Genomic DNA, 27,151 nt, shown 5'->3' with positions numbered 1-27,151 from the left:
GCTGCGAGTCGGCCCGACCCGGCCTGGCCCATGAGTGCGCCGCGCCCTGCCCGCCGGGGGCGCGCGCTGGCGGCGGAGCAGCAGCAGCAGCAGCAGCAGGAGGCGGAGGCGGGAGGCGCGGCCCGGCTCTGCCCCGCCGTGGGGCCGCCGGGGCCGGGGCGCAGGAAGCTGGTGCTGCACGTTGACCTGAACAACACCCTGGCGGTGCTGGACTCGGCCACGGGCCAGGGCCCCGGGGCGGCCCTGAACGGCTTCCTGAGCGCCGTGACCTGGGGCGCGCTCGGCCCGGCCGGTGAGGCCGCGCGGCGGGACTGGGAGGGAGCCGGGACCGCCCCGCCCCGCCATCCCGCTAGCATGGGGCCCGGGCCCGCTGTGCTCGGCGCTGCACACACCCGCCCAGGAGCGCCCCGTCGCGCCAGGCCAGAGGCGGGGGGGAGGGTCTGGGGGAGTGATGGCCCAGGGGGTGGGCAGGAGAACACTGCCCCCGCGCGAAGGTGTTTGCAGATGGGACGAGTGGGCCGCGGAGGCTGGGCTGGCCTCGCCTCAGGGACTGACCCGGGCACGAGTGGACGCCTGATAGTGAAGTGGAGATGGATGGCAGGTGCCTCTCAGCTCCCAGGGCGGAAGGGCCGTGATCGTCTGGTAACCCTCCTGCAGACAGGCCAAAATAATTCCTTCTGAGCCAGGTAGGGCGGGGCCAGGCCATTCAGGGACTTGCAGGTGAAGAGACGCAGCCCACGGGTGATGTGACAGAGAACGGGGAGCCGGTGGGAGCGAGCCGGCCATGTGGTCCAAGCGACAGGTTAGGGAAGTACCTTTGCCGCAGCATTAGGAATGTAGGTGAGCAGGGCGGGATTGCATTTGCCCAGGCTAGAGCGCAGGATGTTGCAGAATTTGAGATGCAAGCTGAGGAGAGTTTAGCTGTGTGCATGGATCGGATTCAGCAGGATGTAAACAGAGCCTGGATGTGAAAACCTAGGGGGAGGTGCAAATGAAAGAGGATTACGAATGTGATCTCCCTTCTTTCTGTTCTGCCATCTAACTGGCTAAACAGCTCTACTTCTCCAACTTTACTGAGTCCCATGTACGAAATCCCAGCTGCCTGTTCACCACCTTCGACTCACACCTCAAACACTTTGCCCCCCCATGTCTCTCTCTACAAATCGTATAAATTTTCTCCCAAAGAAAACTGACAGATACAAGATGATGTTCCTCCTCCCCTCAGCTAGCTTTCCCCTCCCCCCACTGCCTCCTCCTCCTCCCATCATAGACACAAACATTTCCCATCTTCTCTTCTCCTCTAACCCATCCCATCTCTTCCTCTCTCTCAGACCCATTCCCTGACGCTTCTCCTTAACCTCTCATGTGGCTCTGTCCCCTCATAGTACAAGCATGCTTTGGTCTCTCCCATCTTGGAAAACCTAATCCTTGACCTCCTCATGCCTCTAACTGCTGCCCCTCCCCTCCCTCCTTCCTTCCTTCCTTCACTCTATGCCAGGGCTCGACAGACCCTGGGCGCCCGGTCGCCACGGTGCCTAGAAACTGAAGTCTGGCACCTAGTATTTTTCTGGGGGGAGCGGCCGCCACGCTCCAGCCAGGGCACCCTGCCACTGGGCCCACGTTGCGGGAGAGGGGCAGGGGGAAGGGGAAGGGGCAGGGCCGGGAGAGGAGAGTGGCTGGTGCCTCGCCGCTGAGCCCATGTTGTCTGGCTCCTTAATTTTTGGGCTGGCTCCTAGCTCCAAAACAAATTTGTCGAGCCCTGCTCTATGCTCATTGGACATACTGTCTACAATAGCTCTGGCAGAAAGCCTGTGACCTGTCTAAATTTCTGCCAGAGACATTTCACTGCACAAGAGCAGGAGTGGAGGAAGCGATGTTGGGAGCGAAATAGGGCCGAGGGTCAGCAGGGCTGAGAGGTGTGAGGGGGCAGAAGGGTCCACGGTGGCAAATGAAACGTGGAGAGACTGGAGGGCCATGTCGATGGGAGGAAGGAGGAAGGGGAGGCACTGTGCATTACTGCACCATGTGTGAAATGCTCCCTCCAGGAAGTGTTACCCCAACTCTTCTGTTGCTGTCTGTTTCAGGTGAGTGGCAATGGCTGAGTGACTCCCCCTCTTTGCTGTCTCCTTGCCACGGTGCTGTAAGTTTCTACTCTCTGTATGGCCGTGACACTACATTCACTGCCACAGCAGTGGGACGGCCTTTCAGAAGTCTGCACGCACACCACCTGCAGCTCCTGGAGTGGCAGGGCCGGCCGCACAAAGTGTTCTCTTTCAGAGGCGAGGACGTCAAGCACTACCACTTGGTCCTGCCCTCTTTCTTCCACCTCCTGGAGACTCTGCATCGGGAGGGGAGGCACTTCGCTGTCATCTTGAGGACCTTTGGCACAGACCTATCCCGCATTCTCCAGGCAATGAGCTGCGCCTTGGAGGGGCAGCACCCCCAGTTCCCTGCCCTGCGTGATGTCTTGGTGAGTGCACCCCGGAGGCAGAGGGCTGAGATCTTTACAGATTGCTTTCTCTGCTGTAGCTTCTTTGAACATGTTCTAAGGTGCCTGCGCTGCACTAGCCAGACTCCTGCTCAAACTGCCGCCTTAATAAAATGCTGACCTTTGGGTAGCAGCAATTTGTGCAGCTTCTCAGAAGAGGCTTTTAGCTGCAGAAAGTGTGGGCAAGTGAGTGCTGTACAAATCCGTCATCAAGCTTGTGAATTTCCAGGTGCTTGTGCTCCTCCCGGGGTCTCTGTGTGGGAGGAGATTGCCTATCCATGTGGGCCAAGTTAGGCAAAGAGATTCCTGTGCCCCTGCCCTCTGGTATGGAAAGGAGAACACCTGGTTAGATCATAGCTGGGCCTTGTCACCCTCCTGGAGCAACTCCTGGTGGAGTTGTCACGGAAGGGGAGGAGCCTGTGATAGAGAGGGGTGCATGTACCTCTGGGCATGGGGCTGTGGGGGCGCACACACCTGTGTGCTGGGATTGGGAGTTAACCTGCTTACAGAAATGTTCCTTCGCATGCAGCTGATTTCCAAGCTGGGGGCTGGATTCTGTCACAGAGTCTGTTAGAAGCAGGCAGCAGCCATCTGCTTCCATTCCCCCAGGGGTGATGAACTCTTCAGGCTTCGAATGTTCCAAACGTCCCTTCTCCCCAACGTGCTGCACATTCATTCTTTGGCACTGGAGATTGCTGTCCCAGCTGCTTGGGGAGATCGCGGTTGTCCCTGTATTGTCAGTGTGTCTGATCTGCAAACCTTCCATCCCCTCTCCTCTCAATGACATTGCAGCTCCCGGTAGACCTTACTGTGGGCAGAATACGCTGCAGTAAGCGCGAGGTGGTGCTGAGCCGGGGATCAGAGCGGCTTTCCACCAGGGAAGATGGAAGAAAGCTGTACAACTATTTCAGCTCCATGGAAGGTTTGGCGGGCTTCCAAGACCACTTTGACTGGTGAGAAACAAGAGGGCACTAGGAAGCGGCTTGGGCAGTCTCTCCCGCTCCTTCACAAATTCCCTTGGGAGACTATTCCACAGCTCCCTGGCTGCCAAGAGATTATTCCTGACTGGCAGCCTCCGGTTCCTTTCGTCCCTCTTAGTTACAGTCCCACATATCATGTGCAAGAATGTCCCGTGCCCCTGGGTAGGCTGTTCTGCTGTCTTCTCCGCCTGTGTGTACGTAACCTCTACTTAGCCAAGCCAGACAGATCCTCATAAGCCCGTCTGCTCCTGTCCCTCCTGCTCCTCTCTGAGCTCCCTCCAGTTTGTGACTCACCCTGGCTAGGCGGTGCCCAGAAGTGAATGCAGAGTCCCTGATGGCTTGCACCCAAGCCATAGAACGAGGGTTTCCTCCTGGCCCCATTTCCTGTCCCTGCAAGGGAAGATGTTATCAAACCCAGCCCACCTCTCCTTGTTTGGATTGACTGGAGCCCCTGAAGACTCAGTCTGACAGGTACAGGTCTGGGGCTGCTCTGTGTCTGAGCAGCTGTGTGCTGCAGGGAGCCATCTCTGAGGGGCTGCCATTGCCCTCTTGCTGTATTTCAGGTGGGCCAGAAATCAGTTCTCCTGCCAGGGTGGGAAGCCCCTTTGGATTGACCCTCACGACTCTAGTGTTCACCACATCTGCATCGATGACAACATTCGACTGAACGATTCAGAGACCATCACTTGTCCCCAGGTACTCAGACTTGCCTTCCACTTGGCTTTGAGGCTCCTCTCGGGGATTATCAGGCCCCCATGGCTGGAGAGAGTAGTTTGCTGGACTCCTCTGCCCTGGAGTGCAGCAGGGTGGAATTGGGGGCCAGGAGACTGGAATCAGAGGGAACAATCAGTGCATCTGCCAAGGATTAGAATGAAATCATTTGTTGGCACAAAACAGCAGGTGTTTTGTTCCTGCACTTGCTGATAGCGGAGTGTGTCCTCAGCTGGCATGAGTCATGCTGCTCCCTGCTGGGCCCCAGGAGCCAGCCAGCCTGCCTCGGAGCGAGGCTGAGGCTGGCTGTATTTAAAGGACAGCTTTCACACTGCAGCATGCTGGAAAGCAAAGACCATTTATAGAGAAGAAAGGTGCGTGGGCTGTCGCTCGCTGTTGTGGCACTGTTTGGCTTTGAATAGGAGCCTTTCCTTCCCAGTCCAGCAGAGGAGGCTGCCTCCTTTGCCTTTGCCGGAAGAGGAGCTGGCGTGGGAGGGATGCTGGAGCATTGGAGGGCAAAAAAGGTTAATTGGACTTTTCACCAACATGAAAGTCTCTTGAATATTTGCTGCCCTGTTTGTGAGGCGGATTGTTGTTGGCCCCAGGAGAGCCCTTAGGGGAAGGAGGCTGATTTCGGATAAATAATGTAAAAGGCACTTCGTGGAAGCTGCTCAGAGCATGAATCTCCTGCCTGTAGGCAGCTTCTCCCTACTTGTCTGCTGCCAGGAGCCACGAAGCCAGCTTCACCCCAGCCCCGTTTGCCTGCAGGGAGCTTGTTCCTTCTCCATCCAGAACCGAGAGGCCCCAGTTCAGGTTGGCTGCTCTGTTTATTTTAAGAAGCGATGCTCTTTAGATGACCTCAGGCAACTGCAGTTCTGACTCCAGCTCAGGCTGGTTCGTGTCTGGTCTGGGTCAGAGAGGCGTGGGGTGGTTCCAGCTGCAGACTCACTGGGATCTGCACGTGCCGTGCAGCCGTGCTGTCGCTGTTGTCAGAGCTCTGCTGGCTGCTTTGTTGCTGATGCATGAGTCAGACTGGACCCCAGCTTGCTCTCCTGTAGCTTTACCAGCCCTCCAGTGCCACCTGCAGTAAGAACTTGTTTGTGTCACTGAAATCAGCAGCTACTACTCAGACACCCAGGGAGCGCAGCTGTGTTGTGGGGAACAGACTTCCTGGGTGACCGTGGGCCAGTCACTTCCCCCTCTGGGCCTCTGTTCCCAGTTGGTGCTAAAAAGCCTGCCCCTAGGTCATAAGGAGGATAAATCCACTCAGCTACTTCGAAAGGTGGGACTGTTTTCTGATGCACTTTCCTTTAAGTGCTTTGACTCAGGTTCTCTCCCAGCTGCATTTCCCCTTGGGAAAGGCTCAGCCTGGTGATTTGAGTTGCCGGTTCCTGCAGTGCTGTATTCAGCCCAGGGAGACTGGTGCAGAGTGGCTGGCTGGGAGAGAGGTGCAGCCCTTTCTAAAGTGGGCTAAGAAACCTGATCTCTTCTTATTACCATAACGTTCTGTCTCTGCCAGCATCCTGGCTCTGGAGGAAATCCAGGCACTTACCGTTAAAAGCAGAGAGGAGAAATGAAAGAACCAGTTTTATAAGACAAACCCTCCCCAGGACATCTGCTCTTCATCTAATGTTGTTGCCTGGCTGTGCCCTTGTGCAGAAGGTGGCCGTGGTACCTCCTATCTTGCTGCTTTCTGGCCCCTTGCACCTGCCTTTCCTCATGTCTGGGGTAAAGGCCTGAGCTTCCCCTTACAGTCTTTTCTTTCCCCCTTGAAGGTGTTTTCCAGGAGAGGAGGCAGCTGCACCAGGCCAGCTCCCACCTCAGAGCTGTATGATGTTTGCCTGGTGCAGACAAACCTCCTTGAGGCCATTGCTGATGAGAACTATTTCCTCCGCTGCGTGAGAAGGTGTGAGGAGAACTATGAGCGCTACCTGGCCAGTGCTGAGAGCCAGCTGTGCAACGCAGCGTGAAGTCGCTCCAGACCCCCAGCAGCTGGAGTGGGTGTGGGGTCATTGCTTTCAGCATGAGCAGGGGCTCCCACTTCGCAGCTGTCTGCAGTTTGATTCCTAGCCTTGGCTTGATTCCTTTAGCTGTCCTCCCCTTCTGCCAGACGGGTGTGCGCTGAGCTGGAGGCAGGAAGCTCCAGACCTGCAGGTGCTTCAGGAGCTTGTCTGACTGGTGTCCTGCAGGAGGAAGTTGCTTCCAACCATGACCCCAGGTGCACCCCAGCAGCACTTGCTCCACTCTTGGTGGGGTGTTGGTTTTTTGATCTTGCCTCTCAAGATGTCTGGCTGGGGCAGTTTTCATTCTGTGAGTGATCGATGTTGTAGCCAATTGTTGTCTCTGGCCTTAAACTTGGATGGCAAGTGCTTCATGGAAGGGACTGTCTCTCTGTTTGTACAGCGCCTAGCACAGTGAGGCTGGCACTCTAGCTGCTGCTGCAATACAAATAACCCTAATCCTCTACCTCATTTTACTTACTGTGTTAAGTATCTCACAGGTTACACACTTCATTCAGTTAGAATGCCATGGTGCCATGGAACGTCACACCGCGCACAACTGTTTGCAACTACTAATGCTGCCAGGGCTGTCGTCCCTCGCAGCGCTGGCTGTCTGGCAGTCCACAGTATGTCTGCACAGTAAAGGGGTAATTCTCTCCCTCACAGCTGCAGGGAGACTCCTGCCACTTGGATTCCACCCGACGGTGCAGGTGGAGCAGTGTCCCTAAGGGGAAAGCTGCTAATAAGCGTTTGATAAGGGGAGGAAGACGCTGCCAGAGACTGGGCAGGACTCAGATGACCTTCGTTCTACTCCTGTCTCCAACCTGCTGGGTGATCGTGGGCGAGTCATTTTTCTTTCTGCTCTTTTCCCTGGCTCTTCCTGTGTCTGTGTGCTACCTCGCACGGCTGGCCCCCAATCTCTCTGGAGCATCTGAGCGCTACAGCATTTGTCGGTGAACTGCTCGTTATGTGTGCTTCAGCACCAGACTGTGGTATCTCCTGAGGATGAGCCCAACCTCCGCAGTCTGTTCTGGCAAAGACATCTCTGAAAACTGTCCGTGTCCCGCTGCTGAGCCACAGCAGCTCCTGGGGGATTTGGTGAGATTCTCTGTTACTTCCCCTTTATCAGTGCCAGTCAAGCTAGCTCATGCTTGTGAAGTGCTGTTTAGAGTCAGAAAAAGTTACACTTGGTCTTAGTCGAACTAAGAATCTGATGACAAAGAATGCATGCGGTTCGGTGTCTGTTAGAAGGGGCTGATGGAGGTGGTTTTCCAGTGATGGAGTTCAGAATGCCCTCTGCATGTTCACATCTCGGCTCACGAGCTGCAGTATCCCAGCAATCCAGAATTCAAGCTGTTGACAGAAAGACACGATGGAGCACTTGTTCCGTGGAGTGTAAACGCTGCCCAGAGAGCATTCAGCGTTAGCCAGCACGCTGGTGTAGGGCCCCATCTCCTGCAGAGTCGCAGACTCTGGACAAGGTGGAATTCCAGGGGAGTGTCCTAGGCCCCCATCTGGGCCCCTCCCTGCAGATGGCATTGAAGAGAGACAGGAGCTCCCTGACGGACATGTTCTACCTTTCTTTGCAGTACATCACCTGGCATGCCCTGAGCCAGAATGTCTCAGGGGTGCACCGTGTTAAAATGGAAGCAGACCATCCATGCCCAGCCCGCCCAGAGGCTTCAGAGAGAAGCTGATGAAAGGTGATGCCCAGTTGCAGTGGTAGGAATGTCTCTGGCAGAACAGCTGTTACGAGAGTTCCAGTAACCCCACCTTTGTGCAGGGAGGAAAGTGAACCAAAGCTCCAAGGGTTAGAACGATACCACACTTCCCTGAGGGCCAGAGTCTGGCTGCATGCCTGCCTGCACAGCTGAGGAAAGTCAGAGTTACAGCCAGGCAACCGGTGAAAAACTTCCATGCCATGGAAAGGGCAAAGTGTAGCTTACGTGGCGTTGTGGTGGCACAAAGCCTAGGGATAGCTAGACTGGGAAGGATTCGATTGCATGGTACATGTTGATAAGCATTGCTTAGCGTACACACGAACTGATGAAATATTTCCATCCATGAGAAAGGCAAAGTAAGAGAAATGGTGCTTGAGAACTTCCTAGAATTTGACGAAAGGCTGTTTACTTTGTATATTTTGACGTGATGTTGATGTGTTATAATGGTTATAAAGCTTTAACTTGTGACTCTCACCGTCTAGTGTCATGAAAGAATTCTTGTCTCATCTCCCCGTCACTTGCTGCAACTGAAAATTTCAATCGAGGAAGATTGAAAGAGTTTAAAACTAAGCACTGATATTCTCTCTCGCTGATAAAAGCAGAGTTTGGCCAAGCATAGGTCTAGTTACTAAGAGACCTACTTCTGCGCCTCGATTTAGCTTTCAAGATTGTTCTGTCAGCTGTGCTGCTTGTAGCTCATCCTGACAGGTGTGCACACCCCCCAGCTGAGCATCGCTGGTGTCCTAGCCCGAGGAAATCAGCAGGAGCTTTGGCCTTGGCACCTCGAGAAGATTGGTGTAGTCCAAGGCACCCCTCAGGGAGCTGCTAGTGCTGTTCTTTTATGTCCCAGGGGGAAAGTCACTGCTCATCTGCAGTGAGGGCATGGGATAATCCTGGCCCCTCCATGCCTCCAGCTACACCTTACCTGTGAATCCAAGAGCTCCCGTCTATGCTGTTCCCAGCTGCCACTGTTGCAACCCAGAGCCCAGATTTGTGCGAGTGTAAAAATACTCAGTGCCTCTCAAGGACAGACTGACTGCCACCTCCACGATGGGAGGAATCTGGCAAGGTGCCCTCAGTTGCTACGGGACTGTTGTGCCAGGTCCATTAACTGCCATTAATTTCAAATGACTTCTTACCTTCTCATTATAAGCTGGGGTAAAAGACAGTGCAAACACCTTGCCTCAGCCTCCAGAAGTACAGTCCTTGCAGCCTTTGCGTCAGAGCTGCGCCTTCCTTTCCTGCTCCTGGGTCTGCGGGATCCCAGTGCTGCTGGCTGCTGGGCCTGGTGAGATGGGACTTGCAGAGAGAGGAAGCCAGAGCTGACTCTGTGTACAGAATGAGGGGTCTAAATTAGCTGTTCCCACTCAAAAAAGAGACCGTGGAGTCACAACGGATAGTTCTGCAAAAACTTCAGCTCAGCGCATAGCAGCAGTTCAAAAGGCTGGCAGGATGTTAGGTGCCAGTAGGAAAGGGAGAGAGAATAACACAGAAAATATCAGAATGCCTCTACAGCAGCGGTTCTCAACCTTTTTTCCCGAGTACCACTCGGGTCAGGTACAGTCACATCAAGTACCGCTTCGCCTGACTGTACCTGGCAGAGTGGGACTCGGTGAGCAGGTCGAGTTCCGTGCAGGGATCAATACCCTCCGCCGAAGCCTTTGACCATTTTCGGCGGCAGGGTGTTTGGGGCTTTTCGGCGGCATTGGTCTTTTTCGCCAGCGGGACGGGGGGGGGATTCGGCGGAAGGGGGGGACCATTCGGCGGCGGCGGGGGGGGATCTGCGGCGGCGACCTTTTTGGCGGCAGCGGGGGAAGGGAGTCTGCGGCAGTGAGCTTTTTCGGTGGCGGCAGGGGGGGAGTTTTTCGGTGGCGGCAGTGAGCTTTTTGGCGGCGGCGGCAGGGGGGGTGAGCTTTTTCGGCGGCGGCAGGGGGGGATTCGGCGGCAGCGACCTTTTTCGGTGGCGGCGGGGGGGGGTTCTGCGGCAGAAGCGGCGGCGAGGTTTTGCCTCGCGTACCACCGAGCCGTCTTCCGCGTACCACTGGTTGAGAACCCCTGCTCTACATCAATCCTGGGACGCCCAGAGCTGGAATCTCAAAACAGCGCTATTTGAATTGGAAAAAGTACAGAGAAGGGCAACAACGATGGTTGGGGTACGGCACAGCCTGTGTGAGGAGAGATTAAAAAGCCTGGGCGTGTTCAGCGTGGAACCGAGACGACTAGGGGGGATATGGCAGAGGTCTATCAAATCCCGACTGGGGCGGAGACAGGGAAGAGGGATGTGTTATTTGCCCCTTCACATCACACACGAAGCAGGGGTCACCCGCTGAAGCTGGTTTAAAACGAAGATGGGGCAGTGCTGCTCCACGCAACACGCCGTCCCCCCGGGGCACTCATTGCCAGGGTGCTGTGAGGGCCAAAAGTATACCTGGGCTCAAACGCTAATTAGAGCAGTTCCTGGAGGGCAGGTCCCTCACTGGCCAGTGGCCAAACTGCTCAGGGACGCAAGCCCAGGCTCTGGGTCTCCCTCCCAGGAGCCGGGCCCGGAGGACAGCGCAGGATCACTCGAGTGCCCTGTTCTCTTCCTGGCCTCTGAACTCTGGCGCTAGCCAGGTCAGAGCCGGGACACGGGGCTAGACGGGCCCTGGGCCGGGCCCAGCATGGCTGTTGTGCTGAGCTGCAGTTAGGTGGTGGGACGGCAGCGCTGTCCGAGTGCTGGCAGAGGTGTGGTGCCAGCCCCCCTCGGCTCTCCCTGCTCCTGCCTGGGCCGGGCTACTGGGGTGCAGGATCAGTGTGTGGGTGTGTGGGCGGGGGGGGATCTGCTGCTGCTCGCTCCTGCCCCGCCCGGCAGCAGGGGCTCTCCCGCCTTTCCCAGCCCGGCCGCCTAGTCCGGGGTCAGCCCTGAGTGACGGGGCCCCGCCCTTCCTTCACCCCCGGTCCGGGTGAGCCGGGCGGGGGCTGTGGGGGACCGGGCCGGGCCGGGCCGGGGAGAGGAGGGTCAAGCAGCAGGCGCCGCTTTGGCGGCGGGGGGAGTCCACTGCTGCGCTGCGCCCGCCCCGCCCCGACCCGCGCCGCTTCATCGGCTCCTGGCCCGGGGCCGGGCGGCCGGGATGGAGCCCGCGGGCCCCGGGGCCGGGCCGGGGCTGCCCGTGCGCTCGGCGCGCAGAGCCCGGCGCGGGCAGGGTTAAGGCGGGGGGCGGGCGGCTGTTCTCTGCCATTCCGGCTCGCCGAGCGCGGAGCGGAGCGGAGCGGAGCCGGCCCGCCTCGGCCCCAGGAGCGCCCGGCCCGGCCCGGCCCGGCGGAGAGCGGAGGTGAGCGCAGCGCAGCGCAGCGCAGGGGGGCCGGGCCGGGCCGGGCCGGGCCGGGGGCAGCGCGGGGCAGCTCCGTGTCCGCCCGGGCCGGCCCCGCTCCCGGCCCGACTCCGGGAAAGTTTGTGCCCGGCCCGGCCGTGCCTCGGGCCAGGGGCCGCGCGGGGGGCCGGGGTGCCCGGGGGGAGCCGCGCCGCTCGGCAGGACGCGGGGCCCGGGGGCTTGGGCGGCGCCGGCGGGACGCGGCGGCCCTGGCCCCGGGGAGGGAGGGTCGGGCCGGGTCGGTGGCAGCACCGGGCGGCGAGGGCGCGGGACCGGGCGGCCTGGATCCTGGCAGCCCCCGCGACTGGCTGGGGTGTGCGCATCCCTCCCCTCCCACCCAGCGCCCCGCCCTGTGCCTCAGTTCCCCTCCCGCCCCGTGCCCTGCCCTGCCCTGCCCCACCCCCTGCCTCAGTTCCCCTCCCGCCCAGCGCCCTGCCCTGCCCCACCCCCTGCCTCAGTTCCCCTCCCGCCCCGCGCCCCAGGAGCTCAGAGATGGCATTGGCACGGCGAGGGCGACCCGGCTCCCTCCGAAGGGCCTGGCGCGCAGCGTGGCCCGTTCTCTGCCCTGCCTGTGGCTAAGGAGGAGATGCAGACCCAGCCCCATGCTGCATCTCCCCCTGGCAGCGCAGACTCAGTGCCGGGGTCGAGAGAGCGTTAAACTGGCTAAGAGACTGGCTGAGCCCCTGCACGCTCGGTGCATGGCTGCAGCCTGCTGGCTCCCAGCTCCTCACCCTACCTTTGCCCACTGCACCCCCCGTAGCGGAGGAGGCAGCTTGGCTGGGGTGGGGGCCAGGGGGCCAGGCTGGCTGAGCAGGCCGGTCCCATCTGCCCTGCAGCTGTGGATGGTGAGCAGCGGGGCCAGGGCCCGAGGCTGTGCAGCTGAAGCGGCTTTCAAGCACTCGCGTGGGGTCCTGTGTTCCCGGCTGTGGGTTCTGGCCCGTGTCTGCAGCTGCCAGCGCAGCTCTAATGCGCCGGCTTCCTCTCGGGGCACCCCCGGCTGCCTGGCGCAGGGCCTGGTGCTGTCACCCGGGCGTTGTGCTCCAGTCGCCCAGGCTGGAATAACACCAGGCACCTGGCTGCACCTGGGCCCTGTGCTGACTCCAGGAGCTGGCGCCTGCTGCTGTACCAGCTGGGCACGTGCAGGCAGCACGTCTACTCCGTGCCCAGCTCCTGTCTTGGGAGCGGGGGCGGCTGTTCCAGCGGGGCAGGCGCCAGCCCCCAGGCTGGCACAGGGCTCAGATTGCAGCTGCGTTGCTATAGCAGCTGTTGCTCTGAGGGCAGTCCTGGCGGTGGGAGACGCTGACTGCCCCGGGGGCACTAGGCACATCGCTGTCCTGTGCCCTGCGCCCTGCGGTGCCCCATTGCCGGCGTCCCCCTTCGATGTCTTCACTGCCGCGGCTGGCAGCAGCCTGGCTCCAAGCCCCGGTTCCGCGCTGGGTGCACCGTGGGGAGCCTGGAGCCTCACCCGGGCAGGGACCCACCAGCAGCAGTTTGTGCAGCTCTCGGCATGACGTGGGTAAAGCTCCCAAGGAAATGAGTGAGCTGGGAACCCCGTGCGGTGGGCAGTTCTCTGACTGGGAGGGGCGGGGTATCAGCCTGGGGGCTGGGAGTTGGGGGGCAGAGGGTGACCCAGCCCAGGAGCTGGCGGGGGGGGGGGGAGAGCCGGGTCTGTCTCCCTGCAGGAGGTGAGAGGCTGTACTGCTGGAGTGCAGGCAGCTGTGTCTCCAAGGGCAGGCTCCCGTCCCCCCACCACGAGTCTCTGTTCTGTCCCCTGCCGAGGGCTCTGTCACATCCCGCCCAGGAATTGGGGTCCCTGGGCTGGGCGCCGGGTACACGTGTCACAAGCTAGAACTGCCAAAGTCGAGGGGCCTGGCGGAAAGTCCTGGCCGTGAGATGGGTCAGCCTGGGAAGTGGGGGGGGTCTGGCCTTGTCCGTGTGCACACTGGGTGGTGGTCTGCCCTCCTATGGGGCAGGGTCTCTGGCCTTGGGCGGCCATGTGGTGTGTGTCCAGCTGGGGGTGCCCACCGGCCCGTGCAGCCAAGTGGGGGCTGTGGCACGTGGGAGCCAGGCGGGGGTGCAGGAGGGATGGGCTGTTGCTGGGATGCACGGACTGGCACAGTCCCAGCCCTGGCGACTTTCCCCCGGGCTGGACGTGATGATGCCGAGTCTTGGACAAAGTCGCCTTCCGCATCACTCGGGGTCTTTATCTAAAGTGCTTCTGCGCTGAACGTGGGCTGGGCCCTTTGCTGGCGCCAACCCAGGGCTTCCCCCGCCAGCTCCTGCCGCAGGGGCCAGCAGAGCTGGCAACACGGGCAGCAGAACCAGGCTCACTCCTGTCCTGCCTCGCTCCTGGGAGGGGAGCATGGCTGGACGGGGGCCTCTCATAACACACAGCACAGCTGCTCAGACCAGCTGTAGGGCAGGCACACGCTGGCCAGGCCTTCCTCCGGTGCCCCCCAACTCTCAGCCCCCTGCTAGCCCAGCCCTGGCTCCCAGCCCCCCAGCTCTGCCAGAGCCCCCAGCCCCCTGCTAGCCCAGGCCTGAGCAGGGCCTTTCCTGACCAGAAGACAAAACGTGCCGTTCTGTGCTGTATTTGTCCTGGAGACCAGTGCTCGCCGGGCCAGGCCTGGAGACCCTCCCAGAGGTGCCAGTTCTGGTCTGAGCCAGTGACTCGCTAGAGAATCCAGCTGGAGTTTTAAGTCTCTGGAGTCTGACCAGAGCCCAGGCGCTTCCTCTCCCGGGGCAGATGCTGTGTGGAGGGCCGTGCGCAGAGTGGTTAGACCTCACCCTTCCTGCCCCGCCTCTGGCAGCTCCTCAGACTCGTCCCGTCCCGGCGCTCCCTGGTTGGGCCATGCGGCACCGGCTGCTTTGCAGAGTCTGGCACGTTGTGGCTCTTCCCTGAATCGTGATCTCAACAGAGATAATAAACCCAACGTGCCTTTCCCTGCCTCGGTTTCCTCACTATTGCCGGGCACTCTGAGCTGCTCCAGGGCCCGGCTCGTGCTCTGCCACCAGCGCTTCCTCCCTAGGCCGCTTGCTTCCGCTGGCCTCGGCCAGCCCGGCCCTGCTCATGGGGCTCCCTCCACAGGGGCCGAGGCAGCTGGGAGTCCCGGCCCTCGCTGAGCCTCGCAGGCAGCTGCTGGGGGAGCTGAGTTTGTGCCCGGTGTCCCCGAATCCTCTCTCTGAGATGTTTGCCCTTCCTCCTGCACCAGCTGGGCCGCAGCTCAGCCCCCCTCACGTGTCTCTCTCCCCCTGCAGGTAGGAGCTGTGGAGCCCCCAGTCCGAGCCAGGCCAGGCCTGAGGCACAACCCGCGCACGAGGGGAGTCAGGCTGGCGTCTCCAGCTACCACAGCAGAGCCTGCTCCGGGAGCCGCTGCCCCTGCCGGTGTCAGGGACTGAACCGCCAGAGGCTGAGTCTGGGGTGTCCCGCTTGTTACTGCAAGACGATGCCGGTGGCCCCGGTTAGGAACAGACCTCTCCCCTCCCTGGGAATCTGAGCCAGCGGCCGCTAGGCGCGGCAGGCCTGTGCCCCTCGCGGCTCCCTTGGGGGACGAGGCCCCGCTCTGCAGCTATTGCCCGTGCCTAGAGCAGAGCCGTGAGGATCCCGGGCCGTGTGCGGGCAGAGCCCGGGCGTTGGGCCTCGCTGAGAGGGGCTGTGTTGTCTGCCCCCTGAATTAAGATGCCGGTTCCCGCCATGGCGGGCGCCACAGCCAAGTCCTTCTTCTGGGAGGCCTTCCCGGCCATGCCCAGCTGCCGGGTGTACTGCAGCCCCGTGTACCAGGACGGGCACCTCTTTGTGGTGGGGGGCTGTGGCCAGGCGGGGCTGCCCCTGCCCACCGTGGAGATGCTGGACGTGCTTTCCCAGACGTGGACGGTGCTACCTCCGCTGCCCACGCCCCGGGCCGGGGCGGCTGCCGTGGCGCTGGGGAAGCAGGTGCTGGTGATGGGGGGCATGGATTCCAGACAGAGCCCCCTGGCCTCCGTCGAAGTCTTCAGCACAGACCAGGGCAAGTGGGAGAAGGCGGCGGCCCTGGCCCAGCCATCCATGGGCATCTCTGCCATCGAGAGAGGTGAGCGGGCGCGGGGGGAGCGGGCGCGGGGCCGCTGAGTTTCTCTTGGGAATTAAAAGGCAATTTAAGGCTCGCGTCGCTCCGCCCAGCTGAATGAACTGCCCCTTCGCTGCCCCTGGCCACCAGCCCTGCCCTTCCCGCCCCCAGCTCCTGGGCATTTGCCTCTCCCCCTCCACCCCAAGGCCCCGCCTTTCCGCCTCCTTTTCCCTCCCCACATGCCCTCAAGGCTGCTGGCCCCAGAGGGGGAGGAGCCCTGGCCCCAGTCCATGCAGCAGGCCCTGAAGCAGGGGGCCTGTGGGTGGCTGGGGCGCGGGACGGGGGTCACTGCCCAGCTGGGTCCTCAGCTGGCCGGGTCGGTGCATGCCAGGCAGGGCATCGGTTCTGGGCCGTGGACGCAGGTGGCCAGGTGGCAGGTGGCCAGGGCGGGTGGCCAGGGAGGCCCCAGCCTGCCTTGGGCCAGGGCAGTGTCCGTGCCCACACCCCACCCAGCTGCTTTGCCCCCTGGACGGGCCGGGGGCTGGCCCAGAGGCACAGATGGAAACCACCCAGCCTGAGGCTGTGCCAAGGGCAGGGAGCTGGACCCGGAGCCGGAGCCCAGTCCTTCCTGTGGCAATGGTGCTACTTCCGCCCTGTGCCAGGAAGCCGGGAGCAGCTGCTGCCACCACGTGGCTCCCTTCTCACGGGCAGGGCCCTCTGCCCACCTCCGGCCCCAGGGCAGCTCCCTCCTCGTGCCCATGTCCTCTGTGCCCGGTGCCCCCGGCTGGGCGGGCAGCTAGCAGCGGCATGGCAGTGCCACCCTCCACGGGCAGCGTGGGAGCCGGGGGGCCGGGGGCAGCGAGTAGTCGAGGCTGCCAAGGGCCCAGGCCTCAGTCCTGGGCTTGCTTGGGATCTCCGGGGGCACGGGTGGGAGCTAGACCCCGCGGGCGCCCGGGCCATGCCCCTCCCTCCGTACATTCAGCAGGACTCCGCCGTGTCTCCTGCCGAGGGGATGAGATGATCCCTGGCCTGCGTGGTCCCTGCGGTCCAGTGTGACCCGCGCTCCCTGGGCCAGGCAGAGCCCCTGGTGCTCCTCCGGGCGCCCGACCGCTCCAGCCTGGGGCAGCACACGCCAGGAGCGGCCTCCGGAGAGGGAGAGGTGCGCCCCCCGGGCATGGGCGAGTCGATGGGGGCGATCTCCCCTGGCAGTCAGTGCAGGCTGGCCCCTTGGCGGGTGGCTTCTCGCTCCTCGCCTGGGGCGCCGGGGGGCGCAGCTGGTGCTCGGGGCGGGGAGGGGCCGGGCGTGGGGGGAGCATCCCCCAGGCGGGGGGTACCCGGCTGGCAGCCCGCGGCGGGGCTGGGGGAGCAGGCCTGGCGGCGTGGCTGGGCTGGCGGCGTGGCTGGGCTGGCAGCGTGGCTGGGTTGCCATGGCGTCTCCTGGGAGATGGCGCCGGGGAGTATAATTAGCTGCGAAGGCCCCGTGCTCTGGGCTATTTTCAGTGCGTGGCGGGGGGGCCTGGCCGGGCCCCGAGCTCTGCCCGCGCCGTGTGCCTGCCAGCCCGCACCGGAGGGGCAGCTGCAGGGGGGGGGGGGGGCGGGGGGCGCTGGCCCCCTCGGGGCGCGATTGGGACAGGCTGGCGGCAGGTTCAGGGGTGTGGGGGGCGGGGAACTCGGGGGCTGCGGCTCCCCCCGCACTGACCCCATTCTCCCCGCGTCACCCCCCCACTGACCCTGGGTTCCCACATTGACCCCGCGCTCCCCCCGTTCGCTCAGGCTGGCAGTTTGAGTCCTGCTGTGGATTGCTGGGTTTGCTGCCCCCCGCCTGGCTGGGCGCCCTGCCCTGCCGGTCCTGGGCTCTGAACTGCGCCCCGGGGCTGGCGGCTGGGGCTCCCCGGCTCAGCCAAGCCCAGCGCACTGGGGGGCTGCAGGGCCCCTCACCGCCGGCCTGCACCCCGTGGCCCTCCCCAGGCAGCCGCCCCTCCCGGCCACGCTCCGGCAGCCTCTGCTCCCTCTCCGGCTCCCAGGGCATTGGCGCCTGTGGGGTGGCATGGCCGGCACCGCCAGCCCCACCTAGCACGTACCCTGCGCTGGCCTGGGGGCCCAGCGGGGCTGGGGCCAGGCAGTGGGGCCTGACGAGATACTGGGGCCCAGCCAGTGTCTCCACCCGAAGCCCAGGACCCACAAACCCCCGGCCGGCCCCTCAGGGTGCCAGGCTGTGCCCAGAGCGGGGCTCCCAGGGCAGAGGGGCTGCCGCTGTTGGCCCAGGCTCAGAATTAGATGGAGCCAGTCTGGGGGTGCAGGGGGGGCACTGGGAAACGCCCTGACCAGCCTTGCCAGCTTCCCAGAGCTCAGCGAGCCAGGCCTCTTCAGTCGCCCGCTGCGCCAGCGCCGCCGTCTCGGCCTCGTCCCCTGCTGGCTCCCCACCGCCCATCCCCTGCTCCCCCACCCCGCCTGGGCCAGGCATCGGCTCCCCTCAGTCCCCTCCTCTGTTGCAGACGGCGTGGTCTATGCGCTTGGCGGGATGGGAGCAGACACCTCGCCTCAGGCACTGGTGCGGGTCTATGAGCCAGCAGCCGCCCGCTGGCAGCCTCTGCCCTCCATGCCCACGCCCTGCTACGGGGCATCTGCTTTCCTGCAGGGCAACAAGATCTTCCTCCTGGGTAAGTGGCACCATCTGGCCTGGGGACGGTGGGTGGGATGGAGAGCGCAGGGACGCAGGCTTTCCCCTGGAGAGCCCCCCGCAGCCTGTACCTGCCCCGCTCCCCACAGCGCCCCCTGCTGGGAGCCCCCCAGCCAGCGCCTGCCCCCCAGACTCCCCTGTGGGGAGAGCTGAGGTTGGGGGCAGAGGCTCAGCTCAGCGCTGGGCTTTCCCATTGCTCCGTCTCCTGAGTGTGGACTGGGACAAAATCTCTCCGCAGCCCCGGGCGACTCAGCCCCGCAGGGCCCTGCCCGTGCCCGTCTCGTGTGCGTGCAGCCCGGGTCCCACAAGCCAGCCTGGCTCCTGGCTGCTCGTTACTCTGCTGCAGAGACACTGATCACCTTTAATGAACATGCAAATGAGCCTGGAGAATCCCGCACAGATTCCAGCTCTGGGTGCCCAGGACGCCCCGCAGCGACCCGCCCTCCGGTGCGCCCCACGTCTGGCGCAACCCCCAGTCCCTGCTCTGCAGAGCATGTGCAGCCTGGCGTGGACCCCATCCCCGGTCCAGGGAGCCTGGTGACGGGGCGGTAGGAGGGTGGGGCTGAAGGCTCTGACTGGCACGGTGGCACCAGACCGCAGGCTGGGCCCCGCTCAGTATCTCCTCTCCCTGCAGGGGGGCGGCAAGGCAAGCTGCCCGTCACAGCCTTCGAGGCCTTCGACCTGGAGACGCGGAGCTGGACGCGCTACCCCAGCATGCCCAGCCGGCGGGCCTTTGCCAGCTGCGCCATGGCCGAGGACTGCTTCTTCAGCCTCGGGGGCCTGCAGCAGCCGGGACCCCACAACTTCTACTCCCGGCCCCACTTCGTCAACACGGTGGAGATGTTCGACCCGCAGCAGGGTGAGCCGGCGTGAGGAGCGGCAGCAGGGGCGCCCCGCGTGCCCGGGCTTAGCCAGCCACCGTGGCCCACTGGGCTGCAGCGGGAGGGGCCCCGGGCACAACCCAGACAGTGGGAGGGGCACTTAGCCTCCTTGGGGGCATTCCCCGTGGCCCCGGAGCATCGCGCCAGCTCCTGGCATTCGGGGCTTTGAACCTCTGGCTGGGGGGCCATAACCACGGGGTCAGCCTGCCTGCTCCTGCCCCACTGCAGCCCCGTCCCCGCGGGGGCACCCAGCCCCCAGGTGAGTACTCCTCTTCATGTGCCCGTCTGTGCGCCAGCCTAGCCCCTCGCAGCCCTGCTCTCGGGGGGCCTGGCGCCCACCCTGCTGGGCTGCCATCCGTGGCCACGGGGACCGGGAAGCGGCGCCCTGACAGCGGGGCCTGGCGCCGCCTGTGGGCAGGATTCAAGGGCTTTGCTGGGAGTCAGGCACGTGCTCGCCTTTTCCGCCTGCCCCCTCTGCCCTGGCGCTCTGCCCCCGTCGGACAGGGAGCGTCCCCCACTGTGCCGGCAGGGCCCAGGGAGCCCCGGAGTCTGCCCCCTCCCCTCGCTGGAGCTTCATGGGGGACTGAGAGCCGCCCGAGCTGTCGTGCCCCACGCGCTGTCCCACAGAGGCGCTGGGCAGCTGGTCACACGGGCAGGCAGAGTGTCGGGGAGGGAACAGTGCACCTGGGCACCGGGAGATGTCAGGGCGTGGGTGAGCAGCTGCCCGGTGACAGGCCTGCGGGTGGGAGGGGGGTCAGAAGAGCAGCGGGCGCGTCTCCAGACTCAGAGGCTGCCTGGCCTGGCCTGCCTGGGAGACGCCCCACAGGCCTGGCTCAGCGTGTTCAGACCCCCAGGGACAGGGAGGCGGCGGGGTCAGCCGGAGCGTGGGGCGGGAAGGCTGGCCGGTGCCCCTGGGGGCGGCACTTCTCCCACCCGCTGATGCTGCCTCTTTCCCTGCAGGGGCCTGGAGCAAGCTGGGCCGTGCCCTGCGCATGCGGGAGAAGAGAGCCGACTTCGTGGCCGGCTGCCTCGGCGGGCGCGTGGTGGCGGCCGGAGGCCTCGGTAAGGGGGGGGGGCATGCGAGTCAGGACGGGGGTCGGGCTCATGTTAGGATGCCATGCGGACAGAGACCCCCCCGGGGTGCTGCACTCACAGTTGTGCGTTCGGGGCGCTGCCTGTGGCTGGCCCTTCCCCGGCCCCCGCCCTGCTGCACCGAGGGGGGGATTTACCTGGGTGGCTGAGAGACAGCGAATCCCGGGTCCCAACCTCTCCTCCGGCTCCTGGGCCCCCTTCCCACCCGCGGGCCCGGCTCTGTCAGTCCCATGGAAGGCAGCCTGCGTCCCAGGGCAGGCTATGTCTCCAGGGCCCCTCCCCGGCTGGCTGCAGTGGCCCCTGGCCGGGCGACCAGACTGGAGACAGCCCAGCTCTGCTCCCGGCCGGGGGCTGTGCCGTCCATCTGGGCGTTCCCCTCCCTCTGTGCCAGCCACGGGGACCTGCCAGGAGGGCATGTGCCGGCTGGATCTGAAGTGGCTCCGGGGCCGAGGGCTCTCCACCCCTCCAGCTGTGTTCTTCCTGGAATTGTGCCGCTCTCCCCCTGCCCCGGCTGCGGGGCGGGACAGGCTGGGGGAGGTGAGACGAGGGCTGGAGATGCTGGGGTAGCCCGGGCGGAGAGGGCAGCTGGGCGCGGAGCAGGACTGCTGCAGAAGGGGCACTGGTCACCCCGCTGCCCCGGTCCCTGCTTCTCCCGGCTCGGAGCGCTGGGCGAGGGCAGGGCGGCAGCTGGCTGGCGGCCCAGGTTGCTCCCTGCTCTCCAGGCCCGGGTGAAGGCGGAGGGCTGAATTTCTGCACCGGGCTGCAGCAGGCGCAGGGCAGAGCAGCCCCTCGTGGGCAGCCCAGGTGCCTGGCGGCCTCCTGCAGGGACTGTCTCCTGCTGACACAGCTGGAGCTTCCCTGGTCGCGGGGACAATGAGCTCTGCAAATGGAGGGACAGTCGACTGGGTTCCACCGCTGCGTCCTCTGTGCAAAGCCAGTTCCCTGCACGGGGCTGGGGCGCGGGCGGCTGAGATTGACGGGCAGCTCGCAGAAGCTTTTCATCCCCTGCCCACATCCGCAGCGCTCAGCGAGTGGGGCCGCATTTGATGGCCTTACAGCGAGAGGGGCTCGGTGCCGGCGGACGTGCTGCGCAGCGCCCAGCCCCGCTGCTGTCTGCAGAGCAATGCAGCGATTCACCGCGCAGAGAATCAAACCGCAGGAAACACACCTGAGCTCTGCCCCCTGCGCCTCACAGCGCTCCCTGCCGGCCGCTGCCCTGCAAGCTCAGCCCCACAGCGCTGGCGGAGGGGTGGCACGGGCGGCACCCGGGGGACTGGCCTGGCAGCTGCACCAGCAGGCTGGGCAGCGGTGCTGGCAGGCTGGCTGGCAGGGCTACGGGAAGGGTCCCACTGAACTCCTTGTGGGCAGTGAGGGCGGCCGCGGGCGCTGCTTGGCTGGGCTGTTGCTGGGCCCTGGGGGAGGCAGGTACCTGAGGACGAGGACGGGCCTGGGCTGCGTTTCTGGAGAAGCTGCAGCAGGGCCCCTGCTCCGGGCAGCACCTCTAGCCCTGCGGTGGGGGAAGGACACGGGGAACCCCAGGGTCTGGGGATGCTGGGAGAGCAGAGTCCGAGGGCTCGCCCCCCCAGTCTGGCACCCTTGGGCCCCGCCGTGCAGAGCGGCTGTGAACCACCCGTTGGGACCTGCAGGCGTTTGCACAGCGGGGCCGGTTCGCGGGTGCCAGGCAGGGAGAGTTGGACTGAGAGCGCTGCAGGGCTAGGGCCAGGGAGCAGCACACAACTGCTGTGGTCCTTGTCCGCACAGGCTCGGAGGGACGCAGGTCCCTGCTGATGGCAGTGGTGACTGTGCGTGGGACGAGCTACAGATGAGAGGCCGGGGGCAGGCACCCCCTGCAGCCAGCTGTAAATGGAGGCTAACATCAGCAGGCGCCAGGGGATGATCTCCTGGTTTGTGCTGTGCTGTAACCGCTGCTGGGCCCCCTTGCACCCTGCGCCCCACGGACGAGCCTAGCGGGAGATCCAAGCATGCCTCAGCCCCTCCACGCCAGCCTCTCCTGCTCCCGGCAACTCCTCGGGACTCTGCCTGGCTTACCCGCGCCTCGCAAGTGCCAGTCAGCGAGCGCCAGCCCCGAGCTCCTCCGTGCCGCCTCTGCAGCGCGCAGCCCCCAGCGGCCCGTCTCTGCACTTCTTCCCCTCCGAATGCAGCCTGCTGAGCGCGGGTGCCCAGAGCTGGACGCAGCACCCAGCTGTGCTCGTGCCAGCGCCGCGGGCCCTGGCTTCCAGGCTGCTCACGCTGGCGGCTCATCCTCGCCCTGCGCCTGACCCGCGCCCAGCGTCCTCTCCTCCTTCTCGCTGCCGCTGAGGGTTAATGTCTGTCTCCGCAGGGAACCAGTCCTTTCCCCTGGACTCCGTGGAGGGGTTTAGCTTAACAAGGAAGAAGTGGGAGCTGCTGCCCGCGATGCCCACCGGCCGTTGCTCCTGCGCCAGCTACCAGACGCCCAGCCTGCTGTTTGTGATCGGAGGGGTGGCCCAGGGCCCCAGCGGCGCGGTCGAGGCCCTGTGCCTGCGGGAAGGGGCCTGAAGGGAGCCCCCGCGGCAGCACGAACGATCCCACTGCCAGAGCTGAGGGCTCGGTGCCCGAGGGCGGGGGCGGGGCGTAGCTCGTCGTTACTGCCCCGGGCACCCAACGTGACGTTTCCTTTTGCTCGTTAGGCGTTCAGAAGCTGCAGTGCGTTCTCTAGAGTAGCGGCAGGCGGCAGCGGGCTGTCTGCGCGGGGCGGGAGCGCCCCAGCGGAGGAGCCGGGAAGGAACGTGGGTGGGGGATGCAGCATGGCTCTGCCTGGCGGTGCTGGGGTGGCTCTCAGGGCCAGGTCCCGCCGCAAGCAGGGCACTGGGGTGTTAGCAGGCCTGCACCGCAGCTGCCGCATCTCCCCTGCAGCGCCAGGGTCTGCCCTGCCCTCTGCAGCCTGCGGGGAGCGCCGTCCCGCGGGTCCGAGTGCTGGGCGGGGCGGGCGGTGCGGCGGGGAGGCCGGAGGCGCCGTGGCCCGGTGTGTGATCTGCTCGCAGTGCTGTGTTGTGGTCCCGTGTCGCACCTGCGGTGCCGTGTAGCTCAGTGCCGAGGAGGTGTTGTCGCACCTCCAATAAACACAGCGAGTGGAGTTCTGCCCTCGGGGGAGCCGCGTCTGTCCTGCTGCTTGTGCCGGAATGCCAGCGTGGGCAGGGCAAAGGGCTCAGCTTGTTCATGGGACAAGGGAGGGTGACGGGGGCAGCCCCAGAGGCAGGCAGCGACTTCTGTTCCCCACTGCTGGAGGGGACCCGGGCCCACGAGCCGGGGGCGGAGGCAGATCAGACATGGCGGGTGCAGGCGCCTGGCAGAAGCAGCAGCTAAGCACATTGGTGTCAGTCGCCCTCTTCCCTGTCCGGCCTCGCGCTTCCTGGGATCCAGTGATGAGCCCGGAACCCGCCCGCTCAGCGTGCCAGCCGCTAGCCCCTCCGCTGGGCCAGCGTTCCCGTGGGGCCGCCCAGCAAAGGGTGACGTGGACGTCAGCCACGGCGGGGCTGGCACCTGCAGCCCTCGGCTCCCGGCAACGATGCACAGCAAGCTGCTGGGCTCCAGCACAGGACAGCAGGTTTCCACCTGCTGCCCCGTCCCAGGCGGGGGGCGAGTGGTGGGGCAGGGCAGCAGAGACCGTCCCTGGCTCCTGGGGGTCTGGATACGTCAGGAAAGCTGCAGGTGACGTGATTCTGCTTGTTACGAACGCGAAGCTGCTGGGGAAACGCCCGGGTGAGGGAGGCGAACCCCAGAGCCCCCACCACACCGACGGAGAGTCACTGGTTCATCCCAGCAGGTGGAAGAAGGCAGTGGGGCTGGGCGCACTCACCCACCAGCAGGCAGCTTCCCTCTCCACTGCACACGTGTCTCCCCCTCTGTCGCAAGGGGCCTCCTGCTGATGCTGCCCCGGCTGACCCCCCTCGGCATTGCTGGCTCACCCTTCGTCTCCTGAGTCCATCCCTTACCCCCACGGGCTGTTCCCCAGCCACCGTCCTGGCACGTGGGAGGGAGGAGCCGAGCTGAGCCACGCCGTGCCTGGGGAGGTGTCAGTGCCTCCTGCAGGTCGAGTGGGCAGTGGTGTTTTGTCACTGCCCAGCTGCTCCCTGGTTTGGCTGTTTGCTCCCGGCCTCTCCTGCAAACTGCTCTGCTCCAGCCCCCAGAGAGGATGAAAAACTCCCGCCTTCGCCCAGCTGCTCTCCCGCGTCACCCGGGTTTGAATGTAACCTTTGGCACCTGCGCAAACGGCAGCACTTCTGTTCCTAGCGGTTTTAGCTCATCCCTGCCGGGCCAGGGGGCTCAGCTTCTCCGTGGCGGGCAAGCCAGAGCCAGGCCACCTGCGGGGCCGTGACCCTAGATGCTGACCCTGTTCCCAGGGAGGACACTGCACCTGGCTGGGATTTGCACCGTCCTAGCCTGCACTCCTCATTATCCAGTGCACTTCTGTCCAGATGTGCACACACACACACACACACACCCCCACTATGGCAGCCTGGGGACTCCCTACCCAGCTCTGCTGCCACCACCGGACGACCATTTGCTGGCTGCTGCCTGCCCCAGGCAGCTCTGCCCAGGCGTCAGTTTTCCAGTCGCTGCTGTTCCTGCTGAGCTGGTCCAGGACAGTGGCTGCGTCTCTGAGGCACGCGGCTGGGCCTGCACTGAGACCTGGCCTCCCGGGCACAGCGATGCCCTGAGTTGAATTTGACCATCTCTGCGGAGAGGGAAGTTGAGGCCCCAGAAAGGCTGACAAAAGGGCACTGGAGGTCCCCAGAGCCAGCCCTGAGCTGTGCGTGTGCAGATAGCAGCCCAGACGCTCTCGTCTCTCTAGGGAGCAGGAAGCATCCCCCTCCCGCTGCCTGAGGCCAGGACAATGGCCAGGGGCTGCTCTGCATCCTCAAGACGGGCTCACGGCAGCAGCGCCAGCCGGAGAACCTGGCCACACACGCCCGTGCCCTGCCATGACCACATCCCAGAGTGCAGGGCAATTGTCCCTCGTCTGGATCAGCTGTGGGGTATAACTGTGAGAAAGGTGTCACGGTCACTGGGCTAACTGCCCCCGGCCCCCACCTGCTCTAGTCGCGTGCACCCCTCAGCTCCTCAGCCTCCCGCTCTCAGCCTGGCCACAGAGCTGTGCCACGGCGGGTCAGTGCCCAGCGTCGCCCCGCAGTGCGTGGGGGGAGCTGTGCTTGTGTTGCTTTCCTGCTTGTTTTCGGCGCAGTGACCCACCAAGCAGGCTGTGTCTGTGCTGGCTGCGTGCCCCACACCAAGCCAGGAGCGGGCAGGAAGCTCAGAAAGGGCCAGGTGGTGGGATAGGCCTCACAGGAGGGGAGGAGCAACCCCTGATTGGAGGGTGACGCTCCCCTGAACAGGTGTGGACGGGGCTGGTATAAAGCCAGGAAGCTGGTAGCAGAAAGGGCTGCAGTGAGGAGTCTGCAGCCTCCCTTGGCGCACTGGAGCGGGAGGGGAGCCAGGGAAAGTGCGGGAGCCAGGCTCGCAGGAAGGGTGCGCCCCAAGAGCCGGGCAGAGCAGAGAGCCTGCAGGAGGTGAGTGGGGAGCAGCGCAGGGAGAGCAGCCAGGCTGGGGACTGAGCCCCTTGGCTGGGCGTTAGCAGGTCCCTGAGCTGGAATCCAGAGTGGTGGGTGGGCCCGGTTCCTCTACCAGCTGCTGAGGGCGTGGCATTGCCTGGCCAACGGGTCCAGTGAGACTCCATAGCCGGGACGGGGAAACCCCCAGTGACCTGGCCGGAGGGCAGAGGAAGCTGCAGCTGCTGGAGGGAGAGAGGAGGCCAGCGGGAAGCCAGATGGTGGGGGGAGGCGTCAGACTGAGTGAGAGCCCGCTCCCCAGACAGCTCCCCCGGCCTGCTCAGCACTGGGCACCGGGAACCTGGCAGCTGCCTGGCTCTCACACCCCGCACAGCTCCAGCCGTGGCCGGGCAGGAAGGACTAAGCTAAGCAGAGCTGTGCACACGGGATTTGTACCGGTAGAACTACACTGGTTTCAAAGAAGAAATGACCCCACAGCTGCAGAGAGTCCGGAAGGGGCCTGGCACTGCCACTCCTGCCATGGCCCGGTTCAGGTGCCAGCGGAAGCAGCTTTTTCCAAATTCAGCACAAACCCAATAAAAATACTAGACCTGGCCCGGCCCGGCCCAGCCCAGCCCAGCCTGGGGCCAGTGTCTGTTCCACGTCTCTGCGACACCAGCACGGCATGGCATGTAGGATGCCACCAATCCGCAGGGGAGCTCCATGTGCCCATGTGGCGCTGGCGTCCGCGCTCCCACCAGCTGCAGAGCCCTGCGGCCCCGCCTCGCTCAGCCCGGTGCAGCTGCTCTGAAAAGGGAGGGTGAAACGGCGCCACGCAGTCCAGGTTTAGTGTCCCAAGGGCTCAGGTCATAGGTGAGATGTTCCTCTACCAAAGAGCCGAGGAACGGCCGTACGGGGTCAGCCCAATGGTGCAGCTAGCCCGTGTCCTGGCTGTGACGGGCCAGTGCCCGGTGCTGCCGAGGGAATGAACAGAACCGGGCCCATCCCCTTCCCCACCTCTGGCAAACAGCCCGGGGGCTTTGCTGCTGCCGAGCTGGTGCTAATCGCTCTCCTTTCCTGCCTCCAAATCATGGCCCGGCTGCTGGCCCGGCGCACAGAGGTGCTAGGCAGGCACTGGAGCACAAGGAATCCGGGACCCGAGTGGAAAGAAGTGAAGCAAGAGATGCTCGTTCGTCCCACGCCCGCCGTCCCTTGCTGGCCACTGTTATCCAGGGCTCCTTGCGACAGCCCCCGCGTGGGACAGAGAGGCCCCAGAGCACCATCCCTCGCCCCACAAACCCCAACACACACACGATCCCCAGCGCCGGCCTAGGCCCAGCGCTGAACAGTGCTGGAGGGAACCCTTCAGTGGGCCAGACCCCCCCCAGGGACCCTCCCTGCCTTCAGGATCGGCCACGTGGCCTCCCCGCCTCCTACACTGAGCCTCTGGGCTCCAGCCCCCTGCTTCGTCCCGGCCCTTAGCCTGCTTTCATCTGAGCCGCTAGCGCCGGCTGTTCGGTGCACGGCGGTTCGGCTTCACTACAGCCTGTCTAAGCACCTCGTGCTAAGGAGCGTGTTGCACTGAGCTGAGACAGTGAGCTGGGGTGCCGGCTTCCATGGGGCATGGCTCAGGGTTCGCTGTGGTGCCCAGGGGAGGGGACTGGGCACGCGGGT

The 27,151-nt window shown here is 64.2% G+C and overlaps 2 protein-coding genes across 6 annotated transcripts; both read left to right on the top strand.

The window, feature by feature from the left end:
- LOC137148163 (uncharacterized) lies at nt 1-14,924 on the top strand. 5 transcript variants are annotated; one of them, XM_067540812.1, is made up of 6 exons: nt 1-292; nt 2,085-2,470; nt 3,281-3,441; nt 4,032-4,164; nt 4,877-4,992; nt 14,509-14,609. In XM_067540812.1, the coding sequence occupies exons 1-6, from the start codon at nt 31-33 to the stop codon at nt 14,510-14,512; spliced, it is 1,062 nt and encodes a 353-aa protein (XP_067396913.1). In that variant the 5' UTR covers nt 1-30; the 3' UTR covers nt 14,513-14,609. The 5 variants fall into 5 exon arrangements, with proteins under 5 accessions (XP_067396913.1, XP_067396906.1, XP_067396876.1 ...); XM_067540805.1 differs by lacking the exon at nt 4,877-4,992 and having other exon boundaries at nt 14,509-14,924; XM_067540775.1 differs by lacking the exons at nt 4,877-4,992; nt 14,509-14,609 and adding an exon at nt 6,846-8,374.
- Nucleotides 14,704-25,204, top strand: KLHDC8B (kelch domain containing 8B). Its single transcript, XM_067540828.1, has 5 exons — nt 14,704-15,320; nt 17,792-17,956; nt 18,611-18,835; nt 19,818-19,919; nt 22,291-25,204. Exons 1-5 carry the CDS (start codon nt 14,930-14,932, stop codon nt 22,485-22,487), a joined length of 1,080 nt encoding a protein of 359 aa, XP_067396929.1. The 5' UTR covers nt 14,704-14,929; the 3' UTR covers nt 22,488-25,204.
- The last annotated feature ends 1,947 nt before the right edge of the window (nt 25,205-27,151 follow it).

The sequence above is a fragment of the Emydura macquarii genome, unplaced genomic scaffold, assembly GCF_026122565.2.
Source record: "Emydura macquarii macquarii isolate MOO-44397 ecotype Brisbane River unplaced genomic scaffold, CSIRO-AGI_Emac_v2 contig_71, whole genome shotgun sequence".
Classification (NCBI taxonomy): Eukaryota; Metazoa; Chordata; order Testudines; family Chelidae; genus Emydura; species Emydura macquarii.
Note: the sequence above shows the minus strand (reverse complement) of the source record. Positions and strands in the feature narration are given on the sequence as shown.

What these genes read in the sequence shown, in the direction of transcription:
- LOC137148163 (XM_067540775.1), top strand. Translation starts at nt 31, where the DNA reads ATGAGTGCGCCGCGCCCTGCCCGCCGGGGGCGCGCGCTGGCGGCGGAG. An exon ending in GGGCGCGCTCGGCCCGGCCG is followed by an intron (nt 293 to 2,084) that starts GTGAGGCCGCGC and finishes TGTCTGTTTCAG; the next exon opens with GTGAGTGGCAATGGCTGAGT. An exon ending in CTGCCCTGCGTGATGTCTTG is followed by an intron (nt 2,471 to 3,280) that starts GTGAGTGCACCC and finishes ATGACATTGCAG; the next exon opens with CTCCCGGTAGACCTTACTGT.
- KLHDC8B (XM_067540828.1), top strand. Translation starts at nt 14,930, where the DNA reads ATGCCGGTTCCCGCCATGGCGGGCGCCACAGCCAAGTCCTTCTTCTGG. An exon ending in CAACAAGATCTTCCTCCTGG is followed by an intron (nt 17,957 to 18,610) that starts GTAAGTGGCACC and finishes CTCTCCCTGCAG; the next exon opens with GGGGGCGGCAAGGCAAGCTG. An exon ending in GGTGGCGGCCGGAGGCCTCG is followed by an intron (nt 19,920 to 22,290) that starts GTAAGGGGGGGG and finishes CTGTCTCCGCAG; the next exon opens with GGAACCAGTCCTTTCCCCTG.